The sequence below is a fragment of the Oratosquilla oratoria genome, chromosome 27 (assembly GCF_046742065.1).
Source record: "Oratosquilla oratoria isolate Oo_2021 chromosome 27, ASM4674206v1, whole genome shotgun sequence".
Classification (NCBI taxonomy): domain Eukaryota; kingdom Metazoa; phylum Arthropoda; class Malacostraca; order Stomatopoda; family Squillidae; genus Oratosquilla; species Oratosquilla oratoria.
In genome coordinates, this window is record NC_134803.1 from 16,044,961 (window position 1) to 16,067,484 (window position 22,524).

The following is a 22,524-nucleotide window of genomic DNA, read 5'->3' on the forward strand; positions in this document are numbered from 1 at the left end:
GTACTGAAGTGGTTAAAAGTAAACTAGACACTGCGAGATACAAAGGCAGAACACCGCGAGCATAGCTCCCCTTCCCATAAAATACAACTAGGTAAATATGGAAAACTATTTTTTCACATCCTTTCGACATACAGTCTTTCTTAATTTACTCCCATGACCTCTTAAGTCCCACCCATCCTTAATCAGGAGATCTCTTCTGTCAGTGCAATCTATCTCCATTAGTGACCTGAATACTGTAATCATATCACCTCTTTCTCTTCCATCTTTCATTCAAAGTTGGCAGACCCAGTACTTTTAGTGCTTCTTCATATGGTTTATCTGCCAGGCTTGGGACCAGTTTGGTTGCTGCCCTTTGGATTCTGTCGATCTTGCTTATATCCTCCACTCTGTGTAGGGGCTGTACTACTGATGGACATTTCGGTCTTGGACATATCAGGGTTTCAATTACTTCTTTTTTCATTATCTGTTCATCCATATAGTGGAACACCACTTTAATCTTCTGCAGTAGTCTGTATGTCTTTCCCATAATCCTGCTGATATGTCTGTCAAGTGACAGATTGTCTTTTGTCAACATTACCAAATCTTTCTCCACTTTTGCTTTTGTGATGGGTTCACTTCCCAAAGAATAGATATTGCCCATTTCCAGTAAGTTACTTTGATTTTTTTTTTTTTTTTGTATTGAGCTTCATTACCCATTCTTGGCTCTTTGTAAAAATAGTATCTAGATCTTTTTGCAATATTCTACTGTCCTCATTTTTCACTCTTCTCATGATTTTTGTATGTTGGCATAGGTTGATGTTCCTTCCATCATGTCATTGAAATAGACAAGAAACATTATTGGTGCAAACACTGAACTTTGTGGAACTCTGCTCATTACTACTCTCCAGCTTGACATCATATTCTTTTCTACTGTCCTCATGTCTCTTCATTTCAAAAAGTCTTTCATCTTTACTAGTAATTTGCCACTCAGTTCACCAATGTGCTCCAATTTCCAGATAAGTTGACTGTGAGGTACTTTATAAAATACCTTCTTTAGGTTGAGGTACACTCAGTTCACCCACCCCTCTCTCTCTTGTAGAACATCAATCACTCTAATGTGTGTGTGTGTATGTGTTAGATATTGTGTATACTGTATATGACAGTGTACGGGACAGTATTTGAAATTTGAGAGAATTGCCAGAAAACTATGGGTCTTCATATTCACCACAAATAGAAAATCTGAACTTTAACATCTTGTGGTTTAGAGTGCCACCAATGTTAACAGAGAACAGTGTAAAGCACTTGTATAGATACTCAGGTTCTACAATTCTGTATTTTTCATTGATACACTCACAGATCCTTCAGTTGTCAGTATTTTCTATTTGTGGTAAAGCATATATGTGAGAAAGTTTTAGGAAAATGTAAGGATGTTTTTATGGCTTTTATGGATTTGGAAAATGCTTAGGACAAGGTAAAAAGGAAAGCATTTTGGGAGATATTGCAGATATATGGGATAGGAAGGAAACTTTTATTAAGAGCCTTCAAAAATTTCTATGAGAGCAGTAGAGCCTGCATTATAATTTGAAATGAAGAGAGTGGGTGGTTTGAGGTAAAGGTGGGACATCACCAGGGATGTGTCATGTCTACATGGCTGTTCAATTTATACATAAATAGGATGGTGCAAGAAGTAAATGCAAGGGCAATGGGCCAGGGATTGGAGATGGATAAAAAATGGAAAAAATGGGAGATAAGCCAGTTGTTGTTTGCTGATGACACTGTGCTTGTAGCAGGATAAGAGGAAGGATTAAGGAAGTTTGTGACAGAGTTTGGGAGGGAGTTGAAGATACATACATATACCAAGGCTTTTTCACCCTTACAAGGGAGGTAGCCAAAAAGGGAAAGGCATAAAATCATTTCCACCCGTTCCATCCCTGAATACACTCCACACCCCTCCACCCTCCCTCTTATCTGAGCACCTCCTGGATGACGGGTCATCCCTGCACCTTGTCCACTGCCCTGGGTCACAAGCAGTGTCGCAAGACACAGCACATCCACAGCAAGGCCGCTTCATTAAATCGGCGACCCCCCCTCTCCGTCCCCCCATTGCATAAAATGAGAGCGCAGGGAGAAATCCCTTCGGGCTGCATCAAATTTTGCTCACACATACTACCTCACCCCCCATCCACCTGCCCATTCCACCTCATGCAATCACAACATCATCCATATCAGAGCCATCTGGAGGCAATCCACTGAACCGCGATGTAAACAATAAACAAAGCACCACGTGTTATGACAATGATTTCTTAGGGTTTGGTAAGTACGAAAGAAAGAACTTAAGTAGATTATTAGAGATAGAGAGAGAGATGAGCAAAAATAGGACTCGGTGGGAAAATGAAATCATGGACTTAAGAAAAGAGGTCATTGGTTTAATTGATTGTTTATCTAAGACTAACCATGAAATTTCTGACCTGAAAAAAGCTAACTTGGATCTTACAAACGAAATTAAAGAAATGAAAAGAGACATAAATGAACTGAAGAATGATAATGAAAAGAAGAAAACTAATGATAATAATAGCGAAAATCTAAAGCAGGAAGTGAACAACAAATTCCAAGAATTGACACAAAAGATCGAAGAAAACTTAGGTGGGGACAGTATCCAGGAAATTAAGAAGTGGAAAGAAAATATTGAAAATAAAGAAATTGCTTTCAAAGAAATAGTCAAGCAGCAAATGCAAGATAATGCAAAAGACACAATCATTCAAGTGATTAACGAAAAAGCAAATTGGGTCAGGGACACAGTAGATAGGAAGAAATGTATTGTGGTTTATGGGCTTAAAGAAAAACAAGGATTGGCGAGGTACATGAGAGAAAAAGAAGAAAAAGAGACAGCAGTAGAAATCCTTAATGAAATTCAGGGGGGAGATAGTGATTCAGGCACAGACTTAGAAGAGACTTACAGAATTGGTCGCTATACTAAGGATAGGAATCGACCTCTAAAGATAAAACTAAGGTCACAAGTGGTAGTAGAAGACATATTTGAAAAAGTAGGTAACTTGGCAAAGAGTGAAAAATACAATAAGATATGGATAAAAAGAGAAATGAGTACTGAGGAATTAGAAAAAGAAAGGGCGCTAAGAGAAGAAGCAAAGGAAAAAAACTTGAAAAGATCGGAGACAGAATGCAAAGAATTCCAGTGGAGAGTAATAGACTTGAGATTAAGACAATGGCGCTTCAAAACGAACAAAACAAGGGAAGAAGAAACCAGGGAGAAGGAAGAAAATTAAAAGTGGCCTATACCAACATTGACGGACTAATTTCGGGACTGAACGAACTCAATGATTATCTGTTAGAAGCAAAACCAGACATAATGGGAATTGTAGAGACTAAACTAAGAGGTGAAATACCATCCACTGTTATCGGACAAGGTTTATACAACTACTGGATAAAAAACAGGGACAAGAAACAGGGAGGGGGAATCATGTTCTTGGCCAAGAAAGACCTAAAGGTGACAAAAATTGCAGAGGGCAAAGGTAATGCTGAATTGATCATGATAAAAGTCGAAGGCAAGAATATGAAAAGTAGAAAGTTTGTGGTGACTTATGTGCCTCCAAAAACAAGCGCTTGGAAAGAAATTGAACATAAAAAAATGCTAGATGACACAAGAAAATCACTCAATGAGATACTAATGGGTAAGGGTAATCTGGTAGTTATGGGGGACTTCAATTGCAAAGAAATTTGTTGGGACAGCATGACAGTGCAAGGAGGAGATGACTCGTGGGGCAATGTACTGCTAGATATGACCATGGAGTACACAATGACCCAATGGGTCCATGAAAACACAAGGTACAGAAATAATGAAGAGCCATCGAAACTAGATCTAATATTTACAACAGAGCCTGAAATAGTGCATAAAGTCCAGTATGAGACACCAATTGGAAAGAGTGACCATGTACTCATCGAAACTATACTAAAGGAAGAAATAGACATAGAGAGGAACGAAAAGCATAGGAAAGGAAGACTGAGGTACAACAAAACAGACTTTACAAAACTAAAGACATTCTTCCGGAATGCAAACTGGGAAATATTTTACAGGGAAGAAACAGCAGTGGAAGAGAAATGGAATATATTGATGGAAAACTACAATGAAGGGGTAAACAGGCATGTACCAAGACAAAAGCGAGAGAGAGAGTACATTAAATGTTGGTTCAACAAAAGATGCAGTGAGGCAAAAGACAGAAGGGACAAAGCTTGGAAAAAGTGGAGAAAAGACAAAAAACAAAGCAAATGGCAAATTTATGTCAACTATAGAAATGAGTATGTTAATGTGAGAAGAGAGGAGAAAAGGAACCATGAGAAGGATATTATAGACAAATGCAAAGAGCAACCCAAACTATTCTATCGGTATGTGAATGGTAAACTTAAAAACAAACAGGAATTGGTGAAACTATGCCAAGGAAACATAGAATACACAGAAGATTTAGAGATGGCCGAAGTCATGAACAATCACTTTAAATCTGTTTTCACCAGAGAGAAAATACCGAATTGTGACATAGACAAAAACAAGAAATCTCCCCTCATGAATGAGTTTACAGCATCACTAAAGGAAATATCAGAACATTTATCAAGGCTGGATGTCAGAAAATCACATGGCCCGGACGGTATTGCAAATTGGATTCTAAAGGAGTGCAAAGAAGAACTAACAGACAAAATACACATCTTAATAAACAGCTCACTCAAAGAAGGAAAGATACCCGAGGACTGGAAAAACGCTAACATTGTACCAATACACAAAGGAGGAAACAAAGAAGAACCCACCAACTATAGGCCAGTATCACTAACAAGCACCATTGCCAAAATTTGTGAGAAAATAATCAAGAATAGATGGGTAAAACATCTGGAAGACAATGACATATTAAACCCAAGACAATTCGGATTCAGACAAGGAAGATCATGCTCCACAAACTTAATATGCTTTTACTCAAGACTAATAGACATAGTGCAAGAAAGAAATGGATGGGCTGATTGTGCATTCCTAGACTTGCAAAAAGCCTTTGACAAAGTACCACACAGAAAACTACTAAAAAAACTGGAACACATAGGAGGAATACAGGGAAACCTACTAAAATGGATAGAGGACTTTCTGACTGGTAGAAAGATGAGAGTAGTGCTCAGAGAAAAATATTCAGACTGGAAAGAGGTGATCAGTGGAGTACCGCAAGGATCTGTGCTGGCACCAATAATGTTTGCTATCTATATGAATGACATGGATGAGGACGTGAACTGCTACATGAGCTTCTTTGCCGATGACGCCAAACTGCTAAGGAAAATAGAAACTGATGAGGACTGTGAAGCACTGCAAGAAGACCTAAATAGGGTATGGAACTGGAGTCAGAAATGGGAAGTGGACTTTAATACTAAGAAGTGTAGCATAATGGAGTTTGGAAAAAGCAAAAACAGAATATCAGGAAAATATACAATTGGAACCAAAGAAGTAAAGAAAGTAGGATCCGAAAAAGATTTGGGAGTAATTATCACGAACGACTTGTCCTATGATATACAGATTAACAAAATTGTCGGGGAGACTTACAACTTGCTAAGATCAATAAAAGTGGTGTTTACATACTTGGACGAAGACATGATGAAAAAAATATTGGTTACATTGATAAGGCCTAGATTAGAGTATGCAGCGACATTGTGGTCCCCCAGTACCAAAAAGAATATAAAGAAAATAGAAAGAATCCAAAGAGCAGCTACAAAAATGGCACCTGCACTTGCAAACCTATCATACGAAGAGAGATTGGCTAAACTGGAGTTACCGACACTGGAGCAAAGAAGAGAGAGAGGTGACCTATTGACCATCTACAGAATCATGAAAGGCACAGAGGTACTCGATAGTGAGAACTTACTTAACTGGGACAAAAGAAACACAAGAGGACATGGAAAGAAAATAAAAAAACATAGCTATAGAAGAGAACTGAAGAAAAACAGTTTTCCTCATAGAGTTTTGGACACTTGGAACAAACTGGACAATGAAATAGTATGCGCAAAAACCATTCATGAGTTTAAAAACAAACTAGACACTGCAAGATACAAAGGCGGGACAACACGAGCATAGCTCCCCTTCCCGCAAAATACAACTAGGTAAATACAACTAGGTAAATACAACCATTCTCCATTCACCCCTGTCTTCTGTCCTCTCCCGTCCTTCCTCAACAGACATTCCCCTCTTCCCCAAAGCCCCCTTCAACCCATCCATCCACCTCATCCTAGGATGTCCTCTCATGTTCACTCCCTCCACATCTGCCTTCCATACCTCTTTTACTAGTCTTTTTTCACTCATTCTTTCCATGTGTCCAAACCATCCTAATATTCTTTCATCAACCCTATCTCCCAGCTCCTTTTCCACCCCTGTTCTCCTCCTCACCTCCTCATTTCTCACTCTATCTAGCCTAGTAACCCCCATCATACTTCTCAGACATCTCATCTCAAACACATTCAAACTCCTTCTCTCTTCTTCTCTTATGTTCCATGTTTCTGCCCCATACAGTGCTGTTGGCACAATCACTCCTTCATACAATCTCCTCTTAGCATCCATTCCCAAATGTCTATTCCTCATTACACTCTTTAATGCACCAAGGCATTTACTTGCTTCTCTCAATCTACATTCTACCTCCACCCTCACTCCACCCTTTCCTGCCACATTTGCACCCAAGTATCTAAAACTATCCACTTCCTCCAGTCGCTCTCCCTTAATGCTCACTTCCAGTCTACTGCCACTTTCACCCCTTGTACATCTCATCACCTTACTTTTATCCACATTCATCTTTAGCTTTCATCTATCACATACTCTCCCAAACTCTGTCATCTACTTCCTCAATCCCTCCTCTGATCCTGCCACAAGAGCAGTGTCTGCAAACAAGGCTCATCTCCCACTTTTCTCCATTTTCTTTAACCATCTCCAATCCCTTGCCCACTACCCTTGCATTTACCTCTTGCATCACCCCATCCATGTATAAGTTGAACAGCCAGGGCGACATAACGCATCCTTGACGAAGTCCCACCTTTACCTCGAACCACTCACTCTCTCCATTTCCAATCCTGACACAAGCACTATTACTCTCATAAAAACTCTTGACAGCTCCCAGAAGCTTTCCTCCTATCCCCTATATCTGCATAACCTCCCACAGTGCCTTTCTGTCTACCCTATCCTAAGCCTTTTCCAGATCCATAAAAGCCCAAAAAACATCCTTCCCCTTTCCTATAGCTTTCTCACATATCTGTCTTACCACAAAGATCTGATCTACACAACCTCTACCTGTCCTAGATCCACACTGTTCCTCACCAATTACACCTTCTGTTCATTTCCTAATCCTCTCAATCAAGATCCTCCCATAAGCCTTCCCAACTACACTTAACAAGCTAATCCCTCTGAAACTACTACATTCACACTTGTCCCCTTTTCCCTTGTAAAGAGGAACTATACAGGCACTCCTCCAGTCCTCTGGCACTCTACCTCTCTCCAGCAAACATTAAATAACATCACCAACCAGTCCACCATCACTATACCTCCCTTTTTCAGACATTCTGCATGGCATCCATTCAGACCAGGTGCCTTACCTGCTTTCATCATCTTAACAACTGCCTTCACCTCATCCTTCCTTATTTCTCCTCCATTTTCCTCACTCATCACTCTCATTTTCTTCGCATTTCCCACTGCAGCTATCTTTCCCTCCCTATCCTCCTTCACATTTAGCAACTCCCTAAAATATTCTGCCCATCTTCCCCTTACTGCCTTCTCTTCCATTATCATCTCTCCATCTGCACCTTTTACCTTTTCTTCTCTACTTGATTCGCCTCCTCTTCCTCTCTTAATTTCTTTCCAAAACATCTTTTTATTACTTTCAAAATTTTCTGTCATACTCTTACCCCATTTCACATCTGCTCTCCTCTTTACCTCCTTTACCTTTTGCTTTACTTCTCTTTTCTTTTCTTTGTACCTCTCATATGACTCCCTCATCCTATTTTGTAACCAATCTGTGAAAGTTCGCTTCTTCTCTTCTACAACCTTCTTTGTTTCCTCATCCCTCCATTCACTACCCTTTCTTCTATTTCCCCCTGTCCTTCTTGTTCCACACACCATCCTTGCACACTTTATGACTCCCTCCTTGAACCATCCCCATTCCTCCTCCACACCTAGCTCTACTCTATCCTTTACTCCCTCCCACTCCTCCTTCAGCTTCTTTCCATACTCCTTCTCCTTTTCATTCAAAGAGTTCACTCTAAGAACCTCCCTACCTTTTGTCCCTTTCCTCTTTCTCCATCTATCCTCCACTCTCAACTTACCTTCCACCAAAAAATGATCTGATATTCCCCCACCCTCTCCCCTTAGCACATGTACATCCTTAACTCTTCCTATCATAATCCTATTTACCACTACATAATCCATTAGCGCTCTATCTACCACCCTTCCCTCCACCACCCTCTCCCATGTGTACTTATGCTTGACTTTCTTCCAAAACACTGTATTTGCTATCATCAACTCTCTTTCTAGACACATTTCCACCATCAACTCTCCACTACGATTCTTTCCTGGAACTCCACACTTCCCAACCACTCCATCGATTGGACCATTTCCTACCCTAGCATTAAGGTCTCCCAGTACTATTACATTGACATTTCTTCCTAAATCCTCTATGCACTCATTTAGATCAATCCAAAAGGCCTCCCTTTCTTCTACATTCTTCTCACTGCCAGGCCCATATGCACTTACAAAGACCCACATCTCCTTCCCCAGTTTCACCTTCATCCACATTATCCTTGAGGAAACCTCCTTCCACTCCACTACACGTTTACCTATCTCTTCACTTACTAGAATAGCCACCCCTTCCCTCCCTCGCCCTCTCTTCATTCCTGATAACCTCCCACTTACACTCCCAAACTTACACTCACCCTTCCCTTTCAACTTAGTTTCACTCAAAGCCAACACATCCATCTTTCTTCTCACAAAAATACTACTTATCTCTTCCCTTTTACTCTCATCTGTACCACATCCACACACATTAAAAGACCCAAATCTTAGGGTGCTGGTCCGAGAACTTCCAGACCCTCTTATGCCTTCTCTTTTTTTTTTTTTTTTTAGGAATATCCCCTGTGGGGCTACAAGGAGAAGGATGCCTAGTCCCAATCCCCGTCCCTTTCTTCTCGCCTCTTACGACCCAAGTGGGAATACTTGGTGGCAGTATTCTTTTCCCCCCACCATAGGGAATTCCCCCATCACAGAAAAAGAATACTCAGAGAAATGGTAGAGGACAGCAACAAGGGGTTGAAGATATATATGGGTAAATGTAAAGTGATGAGATGAACAAGGAGAGGATGGCAGCATATTGGAAGTAAGTATTAAGGGAGAGAGGCTGGAGGAAGTAGATAGCTTTAGGTACTTGGGTGCAAATGCAGTGGCAAATGGAAGAGTGGAGGTGGAGATGGAATGTAGAATGAGAGAAGTAAATGCCTTAGGGAATTAAAAAGAGTAATGAGTAGACATTTGGAAAAGGATGCTAAGAGGAGATTGTATTTTCCTAGTTGTATTTACCTAGTTGTATTTTGCGAGAAGGGGAACTACACTCATGGTGTCCCACTTTTGTATCTCGCAGTGTCTAGTTTGCTCTTAAACTCATTAATGGTTTTTGGATACACTATTTCATTGTCCAGTTTGTTCTAAGTGTCTACCACTTTATGTGGAAAACTGTTTTTCTTCAGATCTCCTCTGTAGCTATGTTTTTTTATTTTCTTTCCATGTCCTCTTGTGGTTCTCTTGTCCCAGTTTAACGAGTCCTCTCTATCAAGTATTTCTGTGCCCTTCATGATTCTGTTGATGGTCAGTAGGTCACCTCTCTCTCTTCTTTGCTCTTGCGTCAGTAACTCCAGTTAAGCCAATCTCTCCTCATATGACAAGTTTGCAAGTGCAGGTGCCATTTTTGTTGCTGCTCTCTGGATTCTTTCTATTTTCTTTATATTTTTTTTTATACTGAGTGACCACAATGTAGCCGCATATTGTAGTCTAGGCCTTATCAGTGTGACCAGTATTTTTTTAATCATTTCTTCTTCCAAATATGCAAATGCCACTTTTATTGATCTTAGCAAGTTGTAGGATTCTCAGACAATTTTGTTTATCTGTTTATAATAGGACAAGTCGTTTGAGATAATTACACCCAAATCTTTTTCTGATCTCTCCTTCTTTACCTCCTTGGTTCCAATTTTATATTGTCCTGATATTCTATATTTGTTTTTTCCAAACTCCATTATGCTACACTTCTTAATATTGAAGCCCACTTCCCATTTCTGACTCCAGTTCCATACCTTATTCAGGTCTTCCTGCAGTGATTCGCAATAATTTTCACTTTTTACAGGTAACTCTTGATTTACGCATCTATGATATGCGCGAATTTGTTATAATGCAACCTAAAAAATATTAGAATTAATTTAATTTAAGCTATTTATTTGCTAAGATGAGATCTGGCCCAACCGCATTTTCAAACTGTCTACCAGAGAGTTCCACGGCCAGTCAACAGGTGGCGGGCCTTCCTACCCCTCATTCAATGTTTACTGGCTTACAGCCCTCTTTTGCTCTGCTACTAGCAACAAGAACAGACCTCCTCATATCAGCATACTATTATACTATGCTACCAGCCTATCATCATGGCCCCAAAACATCCTTCATCTTATGCAGCACCAGCAGCCCTGTGGGGAAGAAGGGAAAGTGTACATCACTGACACTGGAGCAGAAAATAGAAATTCTACGCCGATATGACTGGGAACAGAAAACTTCGGTCATATGCCATGCTTTAGGCCTGAAGGAGAGTCCTCTGAGGACCATCTGAGACAACGCTGCTAAAATACAGGAAAGTGCTGAATCAGGATCAAGCCGGTCAATGCAGAGAACATCCTACATCAGATCGTCAACCATGGGAAGAATGGAAAAAATGCTGGCCACATGGATCGAACGCCAAAATAAGGACAATATTCCGGTGAGCATGACCACCATCCAGGAAAAATCAAAGAGTCTCATCAAGGATATCGAAGGCAGTGACGGCGCCTATAAATCTTTTCAAGCAAGTTCTGGCTGGTTTGCTAATTTTAAGAACAGACATGGCTTTCATAACATAAAAATGACTGGCGAAGCAGCATCAGCGGACATAGAAGTGGCCAAGAAATTCCCCGACTTGCTGAAGAGGACCATAGAAGAAGGCCAGTATACAGCCAAGCAAATGTTCAATGTGGATGAAACCGGCCTTTATTGGAAAAAGATGCCAGCGCGGACCTACATCGCTGAGGAGGAGAAGTCAGCGCCTGGATTCAAGGCTTCCAAGGATCGCCTGACGCTGCTGCTGGGGGCCAACGCTGAGGGGGACTGCAGGCTCAAACCCGTCCTCGTCTACCACTCTGAGAACCCCAGAGCTCTTAAGGTAAGACTGGTTAATAAAATATAAAAAGGTTGTGTTTTATTAAGCATAATGTACTGTATTATTTTCTGAAAATTATTTACAGCGGTCGCAGTAATGCTGGCACACGGCGTACTGTAAGACTGTTAATTAAAATATAAAAAGTTCAAATTAAGGCTGACGTGTTTCAGGGCTATGACCGGGCATTCCTGCCGGTGCACTGGTATGCCAACAAGAAGGGCTGGATGACGGGGGCCATATTCAGCGATTATTTCAAGAACAAGCTGCACAGTGAGCTGAAAGCCTACTGCAACAAGGAAGGCATCCCCTTCAACATCCTACTGCTGGTAGACAATGCTCCCAGTCATCCACCCAGCCTTGAAAATCTGAGCGATAACATCAAGCTGGCCTTTCTACCACCAAACACAACTTCTCTGGTGCAGCCCTGTGACCAAGGAATCATTCAAACATTCAAGTCCTACTACCTGAGGTCTACAATGGCTGCAGCAGTGAAGGCAACAAATGAAGACAATGTGACACTGGAAGATTTCTGGAGGGGTTTCACCATCAAGGACGCCATAAAATTCATAAAGCAGGCCTGGGAAGAGGAGCCAAGAAAATGTTTCAATGGTGTGTGGAAGTGTGTCCACAGTTTGTGCATTCATTCCAAGGTTTTACTGTGGACAAAGTCGTTGCCAAGGCCAACAAGGACACCGTCACCTTTGCAAAAGATCTCGGCCTTACAGAGGTGGAAGAAGAGGACGTTGACCAGCTCCTACAGTCACACACGAAAGAACTAACCAACGAAGACCTGCTGGAAATGGAAGCTGAAAGCAAACGGGAAAGAGAAGAGGCGGAAGCGGCAACAGAAATAGCGGCGGCAGACGACACTCAAGGACGTGGATTGACAGCCAAGGGACTTAGTGAAGCGCTGGCACAACTTAAGGACTCTATTGACAAATTTGAAAACATGGACCCCAATGTGGAACGTAGCAGCACAGTTAGAAGAAAAGTCATGGATGCAGTGTTCTGCTACACACAGAATTTCAAAAGAAACAGTGCCAGACCACCATGTTGCAATTCTTCAAAAAAAGCACCAGTGCAAAAAGACATGACAGAAGATGATGTGGATGACCCTGCAGCTGTGGAAGTGCAGGTGGATGTGGATGACCCTGCAGCTGTGGAAGTGCAGGTGGATGTGGATGACCCTGCAGCTGTGGAAGTGCAGGTGGATGTGGATGTGCCAGAACAATTAGACAGTGAGGGTAGTGAGTGACTGTTGTGGTGTGAGTGATGAGTGGTAAAACTACGTAAGTAGTACAGTGTACAATTGTTTTTCTCTTTTATAAATATATTAGAAGGTTTAGAATTAGATATTATTAGTATTCTACAGTATGTACTGTATGTTTATTAGCCAAATAAAATGTGTTTTTTGTACAAACATTGCAACTTTTATGGACCAAATCCCACATACCCTCCATATTCCATTGTTTCTTATGGCAAAAACTAATTTGATTTATGTGATTTTGATATACGCGATGTCTCTAGGAACCTTTATCTTGCGTAAATTGGGAGTTACCTGTACTTTCCTTAACAGTTTGGCGTCATCTGGAAAGAAGCTCATGTAACATTTCACATCATCATCCATATCATTCACATAAATAGCAAACATTATTGGAGCCAATACAGATCCTTGCGGTACTCCACTGATCACCTCTTTCCAATCTGAATATTTTTCTCTGAGCACTACTCTCATCTTTCTACCAATCAGGAAGTCCTCTATCCATTTTAGTAGGTTCCCTTGTTCCAGTTTTTTTTTAATAATTTTTTGTGAGGTACTTTGTCAAAAGCTTTTTCTAAGTCCAGGAAGGCACAATCAGCCCATCCATTCCTTTCCTGCTCTATGTCAATTAATCTTGAGGAGAAACATATTAAGTTTGTGGTACATGATCTTCCTTGTCTGAACACAAATTGTCTTGGGTTTAATATATTGTTGTCTTCCAGGTGTTTTACCCATCTATTCTTGATGATTTTCTCACAAATTTTGGCTATAGTGCTTGTTAGTGAGACTGGCCTGTAGTTAGTTGGTTCCTCCTTGTTTCCTCCTTTCTATATTGGTACAATGTTAGCATTTTTCCAGTCTTTTGGTATTTTTCCTTCTTTAAGTGAGCAACTTATTATGTTATGTATTTTCTCTGTTAGTTCTTCTTTGCATTCTTTTAGAATCCAATTTGCAATTCCATCCAGGCCATGTGATTTCCTGATGTCAAGGTTTGATAGTTATTCCATTATTTCTTTTTGTGTTATTGTTATCTCGCTCATGGGGGGGGATTACCTTTCATTTCCTTCATTCCAATATTGTACTTTCTCTCTAGTGAAGACAGATTTGAAATGATTATTCATGACTTCGGCCATTTCTAATTCTTCTAATGTATGAAGAGATGATTGTGGGGCAGAAACAGGGTTTTAAGAGAGGGAGAGAAAGAGTTTAACCACTTCCATACGGTGACGCCTACGTAGGCAGCATGAGGAGCAAGTGGTTACTCGATGATGCCAACGTCGGCATCTTGATTATATTTATTGTAGTTGTACCTACGTAATTCCCATTCTCTCTAAACTGGTTTCATCAATTTTCTATGGTTATCAAAATACACGGGTGAAAGAGAACGAACGATTGAGCACTGACTTTATTTTTTATAATGCGATTATTATGACGCAACATCGCACGTCGGGCAGCTAATGCTGCCAGACGTGCGATGTGCCCCGGAGTGAAGAGGTTAAATGTGTTTGAGATGAAATGTCTGAGAAGCATGGTAGGGGATACTAGGGTGGATAGAGTGAGAAACAAGGAGATAAGGAGGATAGTTGGGGTGGAAAAGGAGTTGGGAGATAGAGTTGATGGAAGAGTATTGGGATGGTTTGGACACATAGAAAAAATGAGCAAAGAAAGATTGGTAAGAGAAGTGTGGAAGGCAGAGGTGGATGAAGTGAACATAAGGAGGTGAAACTGAATTTTGTAGCATTTTTTAAATTATTCAGAGAAACAAATTAATAAAAAATCAGAGGTATTAGTTTGATAAGATGTATTCAATCATTTTTGTTCCCCAGACTCTAAGCTTTCATGCCACAGCTTTCTGTTGTGACACACTGCCTATTACTTCCCATTTTCTTTTGTCTCTTTTCAGCCCCTTCAGCTATTACTTTTCTTTCACTCTATGGAACCGCTGGAAGTCTTAAGGCCTCTAGTAACTACTTCTTGATATTTTCCCTCCCCCTTCCTTTCTCTCCAGCAACTGTTGTGCGAGTTTAGCACTAATTGGTTACAGTGCCTTATCGAGTTTAAGTATCTCCTATTTACTCAGGAATTTCCCCCTCTCTGTCTTCCAAGTTGTCTTCATATGCTCATGATTGAAGTCATTACATATGTTATAATGTTAAGACTAGTTCACCATATTACATTTGTATCCTTGTACTTTATGATTAGGATTGGTATATTTTATCTATGTATTACCATTTGATTTTGTTTCTCAATTGTTCCACTTATTAACCCCCCTGCGCTTGCCACTTCTTGTCTAGGCTTGGTTTAATTATGCTAGTTATGATCATGTATCCCTCTCTCGTAACTAGTAACTACTTCATAAGACTATTAGAAATGCTTTAACTCCTGCCCAGACATTGCGTTGCATTCCTCTCGAAATTTAGTGATTAGAAAAGTGATCATCGAAAACAGTGCACCCCCATGCATAGAGCACATAGTAGCTAGCAGTAGGCATCACATTCTCATGGGAGAAGTAGGCATGCCACACTCTCCCATAGAGCATGTCTTGTGAGGACCTCACATCCTCAACATAGCTACATCGTTGGCCATCGCAAGCCACATAACAGTGACGCATGTTTAGTGTCCTGGAAACTTACTGAAACAAGAAATGTGTTTTGTGACATACCCACCAAGGTGCTTTGTGACATGCCCCAAAATTAAAATCTACAAGTTCAATTGGAGTTCATTGGTGAACCCTATCCAGTGATTCAATTCATACTCAGGAACTAAAACTTTCAGTTAGTGTATGAAGCGGAAGATAGGGGAAAAGAAACCATCAGACACGATTCCCCTCCCCCACCACGTGTTCAGTGCCATCAACTAAGGACAGACATGGTTTCTGCCACTCCCATGTGATGCATGGATCCACGAATATCAACAGCCTCCTGTTCAACCGAAGACATCCACTCATTTCAAGACATCACCAGTCAGTGCACTATTACAGGATAGAATGATAAGAGGTATTATTGTAGTAGATAAGACTTAGAGTGTGCAGGGTTAGCCAGGTAGGATAACTAAATGCATAAGTGTGTATCTTGCCCAGTTAATTGATAATTTAATTACTGTGAATTTCTTGATGAATATCAGCTGCATGCCACTGTTTATGGAGATAATTTGAATCATAATAAAATCAGTGTAGGATGTTCTGTTTCATTACCCTAGGGATGTGATTTACATGAGTTTGCTCCCCTCTGAGAAACATTTCTCTGCTCCTTCAAAATCGAAATTACATGCTTAGATTGAAGGGAATGTGTGTGGTCCTGGCCGGTGTCCCAAATTTCCTGGACTTTGGCTCCCAACTGCAGCTATCTCCCTTCGCCAGTTTCCCAGTGTACAAGAATTCTCATACCCCTCAACCACCCCTCCTCTTTCCACTGTCCATAGATTTCAGGACATTTCATTTTATACCAAGCTGAATGATGTGGAAGGATTCTCTATTAAGTAATTAGAGGTTCACTAGAGCTTCACTATATTTTCACTATGCTTTATATATACATGGGAGGAACACAATACCCTGAGGAATTATACACTAATGTAAGGGGTAATTATACCTAAGTTCATTAAATACATATTTGAAAATTTAATTTCATCTACTCTATAAAGCGATGCAACACTCCTTTAAGCAATCTTAAAATTTAGAGGATTGTAGTGACCCCAAAATGGGCCCCACTTACAACCTACCTGAATCCAAACACCTGGTTGAAAGGTTCTTCGTACGATACGGTTATAGGGTTTGTAGAGAGTCATTGTGCTGTAGTCCACCTGATTCATAAATGAAATGGGAATTAGAAAAAATAAAAAATAAAAGAGATAGTGTTGCAGCTGGTAATAATTCATCACTGAGACCAACCTAATGAATATTGATATGTCTTCAAATGAAATATACCTCTTTCAAGAATGCTAATTAGTGATTACACTGTATACTTAATATTTGTATTCAAATTATTTGTCCACGACATAAAAAATGGTAGATTTACATAGAATGTGGAGACATCTGATATATTCTTTCATAACAATCCTGTATAATACTCAACCAAAGAGTTCATGGATTGATGGTGTTGATAATATTCAAATTAACTCCTTGACCATATATGCAGTGATATGCAGAAATCTGGTGATGCCCAGGACCAACTCCTTAATGTAAATCCCAAAGACTCAAGTACAGTGAGTCCTCCTTATACGGTAATTCTTTATCCAGTAAATTCACAGTTACGGTATTTGGTAATTACTACCCTCAATTCTATTTATGGTAAGAAAAATTCACAGATACAGTATATGCTAGATATTTTGAAGAGGAAAGAGCAGGGAGAAGGTACATCTGCCATATCCTATTATTACATGTTATAATGGGTTCAGTATACGGTAATTTCAATTTGCAGTAAGGTTTTCAGGAACACATATGTACCGTATAACGAGGACTTACTGTATAAGGCCTTGTGCTGAGAAATATTATGATAAAGGAAGATATTTTGAATACATAAACACAGATGAAACATAAAAGACTTTATTTAATCTAAATATGAATCAACCAAATTTATTAAGTTCTTTTCCCTAAATGATCTGATTGGATGCCCCTCCCCATTTGGATGCCCAGAGCCACTGCCCATTTGGCCCCCCTCCGCACGCCACTGTTTATATGGCATACTATATATTTTTTCTGTATAATGATAATTGATATTATTATGTGTAAAACTATGCTTATCATTCTTGTAAACTTACAGCCCTAGGCTAAATAAAAGAATCTGAAAATATAGATGAAAAAAATTAACCAAAGCACCTTTACCCTTAATCCGAGTTCTACCCTTTTGCTGGTAAAAATTCTCTGGCATCAGCTATAATAAAATCAATTGTGCTACTGAGAGTTTAATCAAATATACTATATCTATCACTCTTCAAGGTTATATATTCATACACTATACTTTACCTCTAGGTTATTTGTGATTATGAAGTGACTCTGCACTGCAGACAAATCAGAAAATTTCTTGAGCTGAACCTGGTAGAGTGTGTGGCACTTCTCCAGGAGTTCATTATCTTTCTGACTGAAGGGACGGTATTTGTTGCCTTTTTTCTTGCGGTGCTCCCATACTACACCCGAACTGATGGGGAGACACAATAAATATGCACCCAATAATCATGCCATATATATTAATGTGCATACATATATCAAAAGGCCATTTCTCCCTCATAAGGGAGGTAGCTAACTCAAAGCCTTCACCTTTCATCCATCCCACAGCTCTTCAAAACCCATTTGTTGTCTTTTATATTTTACCTCCTTGCAGATAAAGGGTCATCCCTTTCAATTGGAAATACATACTATTCACATTCAAACCCAAAGTTAGTGGCAATCATTCTCTGTTTCAGAGTTAAAAGAAATTCAACATTAAGACATCATATACATGACAGTAACTGACAGCATTGATGGGAAAGAAATGAGGTGCAAACATCTCATGGTTTAAGTGGGAAGGTATGAAGGGAGAAGCATGACAGTGAAAGGGAAAGATTGTGGGCATTGGCAAATTAATTTGTATTGTATTTAACCAATTATAATATACAGGGTAAGAATTATCCTTGTGTGGTCCTATCACTTTTCTCCATCTATCACACTTAGCTTTAAACTTCTTTTTTACTTTAGTTTAGGTCATGTAAATTTTTAGGTTATTCCAGTTCATACATCTCTACAGAAAACTGTTTCTTGATATTCTTCTGTCATACAGTCTTTTTAAATTTGTTCCCATTATTTAATGGTGTCCTCAAATCCCAACCAAGAGATCCTCTGTCAGTATTATCCATTACCTTTAGTGACCACAACATGGCAATGTCATTTTTCTATTCTTTCTTCTAGTCACTTTTGTATGATTAACCTAGAAGGCTGGGAACCAATTTGGCTGCTACTCTTTGTATTCTTTCAATCCTGTCTTTATCCTTCTCTTTGTGCAGACACCACCACTGCATATTCTAATCTCTAGCAGAATGGGCTCTTATATAAATTTTCTTTCTTTTCTCTCTCTCTCTTTTTTGTCATCTATTCAGCCAAATAATTAAAGCAACATTTGTCTCTAACTGTGTGTGTGCATTGCCTCCCATGTGTGTTATGAAAGGCAACTATTGGGTAGGTGGAAAAGAGTGAAATGACTAGAGATCCTTTACTATGTATGTTTCTCCTACAAAAAGTCATGGTATAAGAGTATAGTGTATTCAGATTAAAACAATGTTTAGGTGGTGACATATACCTTCTGCTTTTATTATGTTAATGTTTTCATGCGCACTGGGTGCCTTTATGTAATCAAAACAGTGTAATATATACGGTGTTTTGGCAAGCATGTGTTTGGTTTAGCCTGCTTATTTGAAGGATATTAATAATGAAACTGGTTAAAACATACAAAAACACTAAGATATAACAATGGCAATGAGGATCACAGTGTTTTTTCCCTGTTTTTCTAGTGGTTTAGACCAGAAAACAGTGATAAATGTATCTAGTGTTGGTACCACTGCCACCTTCGATTGTGTGCGTGATGATGCCTGGTGTTTAGATTAGGCTAAAGGTGACCACACCTAGAGTATTTACCTAGTTGTATCTTATGGGAAGGGGAGCTATGTTGTGGTGTCCCACCTTTGTATCTCGCAGTGTCTAGTTTGCTCTTAAATTCGTGTATGGTTTTTGCACACACTACTGTTTCATCCCGTTTGTTCCATGTGTCTACCACTCTGTGTGGAAAACTGTTTTTCTTTAGCTCTCTTCTATAACTATCCTTTTTGTGTTTTTTCCCCACATCCTCTTGTGTTTCTCTTGTCCCAATTTAGTAAGTCCTCTCTATCATGTATTTCCGTGCCTTTCATGATTCTGTAGATGCGCAGTAGGTTGCTTGTCTCTCTTCTTAGTTCCAAAGTCTGTAACTTCAATTTAACCAGTCTCTCTTCATATGACAAGTTTGAAAGTGCTGGGGCCATTTTTTGTAGTTGCTCTCTGTATTCTTTCAATTTTCTTTATATTCTTTTTGGTACTGGGTGACCATAATGTTGCAGCATAATCTTGTCTAGGCCCAATTAATGTGACTAATAATTTGTTTTAATAATTTCTTCATCCAAATAGGTAAATGCCACTTTTATTTATCTTAGCAAGTTATAGGATTCTCCAACAATTTTGTTTACTTGTTTATCAGGGGCCAAGTTGTTTGAGATAATTACTCCCAGGTCTTTTCAGATCACATTTTCTTTACCTCCTTAGTTTCAAACATATATTGTCCTGATATTCTTTTTTTTTTCTGAATTCCATTATGCATTTCTTAATGTTAAAGTCCATTTCCCACCTCTGACTCCATTTCCAAACCTTGTTCAGGTCTCTCTGTAGTGATTCGCAGTCTGTTTCGGTTTTCACTTTCCTCAACAATTTAGCATCGTCTGCAAAGAAGCTTATGTAACATTTCACATCATCTTCCATGTCATTCACATAAATAGAGAACATTATTGGAGCCGATACAGATCCTTGCTGGACTCCACTAATCACCTCCTTCCAACCTGAATACTTTTCTCTGAGTACTACTCTCATTTTTCTATCATGTAGGAAACCCTCCATCTAGTTTAGTAAGTTGCCTTGTATCCCTCCTATGTTCTCCAATTTTTTAAATAATTTTTTGTGTTGTACTTTGTTGAAGACTTTTTGTAAGTTTAGTAAAGCACAATCAGCACATCCATCTCTTTCTTGTATTATATCTATAAGTCTTGAGTAAAAACAAGATTAAATTTGTGATACATGATCTTCCCTGTATGAATCCAAGTTGTCTTGGGTTTATTATATTTTCTTCCAGGCAATTCATCCATCTATTCTTGATAATTTTCTCACAAATTTTGGCTACAGTGCTTGTTAGGGAGACCAGTCTGTAATTAGTTGGTTCTTCCTTGTTTCCTCCTTTATATGTTGGTACAATGTTGGCATTTTTCCAGTCCTTTGGTATTTTTCCTTCTTTGAATGCACAACTTATGTTGTATATTTTGTCCATTATATTAGTTCTTCCTTAAATTCTTTTAGTATCCAGTTTGCAATTCCATCTGGGCCATGCAATTTCCTAACATCATGGTTTGTTAATTCCTCCATTATTTCTTTTTGTGTTATCATTATTTCCCTCATGGGGGGTAATTGCACTTTGCTGACAAGAAGAAAAATCAACTGTCTGTTTGCACAGACACTAAAATGTTTGGAATTTTAGCAAATTTGACTGCTCTAGACATGCTAACTACAAAGACATATGATGAGCTTATTGAATTACTCAAGAAACATTGTATCACTAAGTAGTCATATCACCGAAGCTTGTGTTCTTTTCAACAATGGCATAAAGTTGAAAAAGAAACCATGAAAAAGCTATATGCAGACCTGAAGAGACTGACAAAGGATTGCAAATTTAGTGCAACATTTGATGCTAGGCTGCAAGACCAACTGTTTATGGTAATTGATAAAGTACCAAACTTCAAATATCTACTTCCTGAAGAACTAAAACTATAGGAAATGACATCTTCAACACTCCTAGACCACACTCTGCTGCTTGAGAAAGCTCACACGGGGGAAGAAAAGAAGGCGAACTCCAGTTCATCAGGTACACCTGTGCATAAAGTACATCAAAGTGTGTTTCCCACATCCAAGTTCTGCTTTTAGGTTTAAAAACTTGGAATGTCACTTTTGTGGTCATACAGATCATTTAGAAAAAATAGTAGATTTAAGCAAAAAGATTCAAATAAATCCAATAATAGTTTGAAACAAAATAGCTCTAAGAGCTTTAAAAATAAAAATGTAAAATCAGTTTCTGAACCAGAACATGAAAATGAATTAGAGCACCAGTGTAGTGCTTATAATGTTAATAATAAAAACATGTTGCTGAAAGTTTCTTGTAATTGTATAAAATTTGTTAAACCAGAAATATACAAGTTTGTGTTATATGATAAATCTATACCTTTAAAGATAGATTCTGGTTCATGTGTTTCACTGTCAGGTGAAAACTGGCTAAAACTACTCGATGTTAAAATGACTCCATCTTCAAAAGAATTGACTGCCTATGGAGGCCATCAAATAAATGCAAAAGATCTAGTTGATCTTGTAGTAAGATTTAACAAATTTAGTACAAAGCATAGATTTTTTGTTATTTATTCATACTGTAATGATTTATGTGGTTGAGATTTAATAAACAAAGTAGGCATTAAGATCAAAGGTTTAGATGAAGTTCTGAAGGTGAAAGCAGTAAATAGCATGAATGTTTCTGATAATCCTAAACGACCTTTGGATAGTTGTAAAATAAATGAAGATTCACCTGTTAAAGGAGTCGAAGCTTAAATATACATGAAAAAAGTTGCTATTCCTAAATTCATCAAAGCAAGGCAAGTGCCATTAGCACACAAAGAGCTAGTTGATATTGCTGTACAAGAGCTTTTGGACAATGAAATCATAGGACCTTTAGCTTATAGTGATTGGGCTTCACCCATTGTACCAGTTTTGAAAGATTTAGGTAAAACGAAAATTTGTGCTGATTTTAAGCATTTAAATAGTCAAATTAATATTGAGAAATACCCATGGCCTGAGCTAGATTTGTGTAATGCATATTTGCAAATAAAGGTTTCTGAAGATGACCAGAAATACCTTATCTCAACTGAAAAAGGATCGTTTGAATACAAACAATTCCCCTTTGGACTGGCATCAGCGCCAGGAAATTTTCAAAGGTACATATTACAATTATTAAGTGGTATTGATGGTTTAATTATTTATTTAGATGACATCCTTATCTGTGCCAAGTCAAGAGAAGACCA

The 22,524-nt window shown here is 38.9% G+C and overlaps 1 protein-coding gene across 11 annotated transcripts in view; it reads right to left on the reverse strand.

Moving 5' to 3' along the window:
• The window catches only part of Vps13 (vacuolar protein sorting 13C), a 1,483,510-nt gene that overhangs the window by 222,153 nt on the left and 1,238,833 nt on the right, over positions 1 to 22,524 (reverse strand). For all 11 annotated transcript variants that reach the window (XM_076210284.1, XM_076210280.1, XM_076210283.1 and 8 more), the window contains 2 exons: positions 17,660 to 17,831; positions 16,417 to 16,497 (listed from right to left, as the gene is read on the reverse strand). In XM_076210284.1, coding sequence (XP_076066399.1) covers positions 16,417 to 16,497; positions 17,660 to 17,831 — 253 coding nt within the window. The remainder of the gene's footprint in view (positions 1 to 16,416; positions 16,498 to 17,659; positions 17,832 to 22,524) is intronic.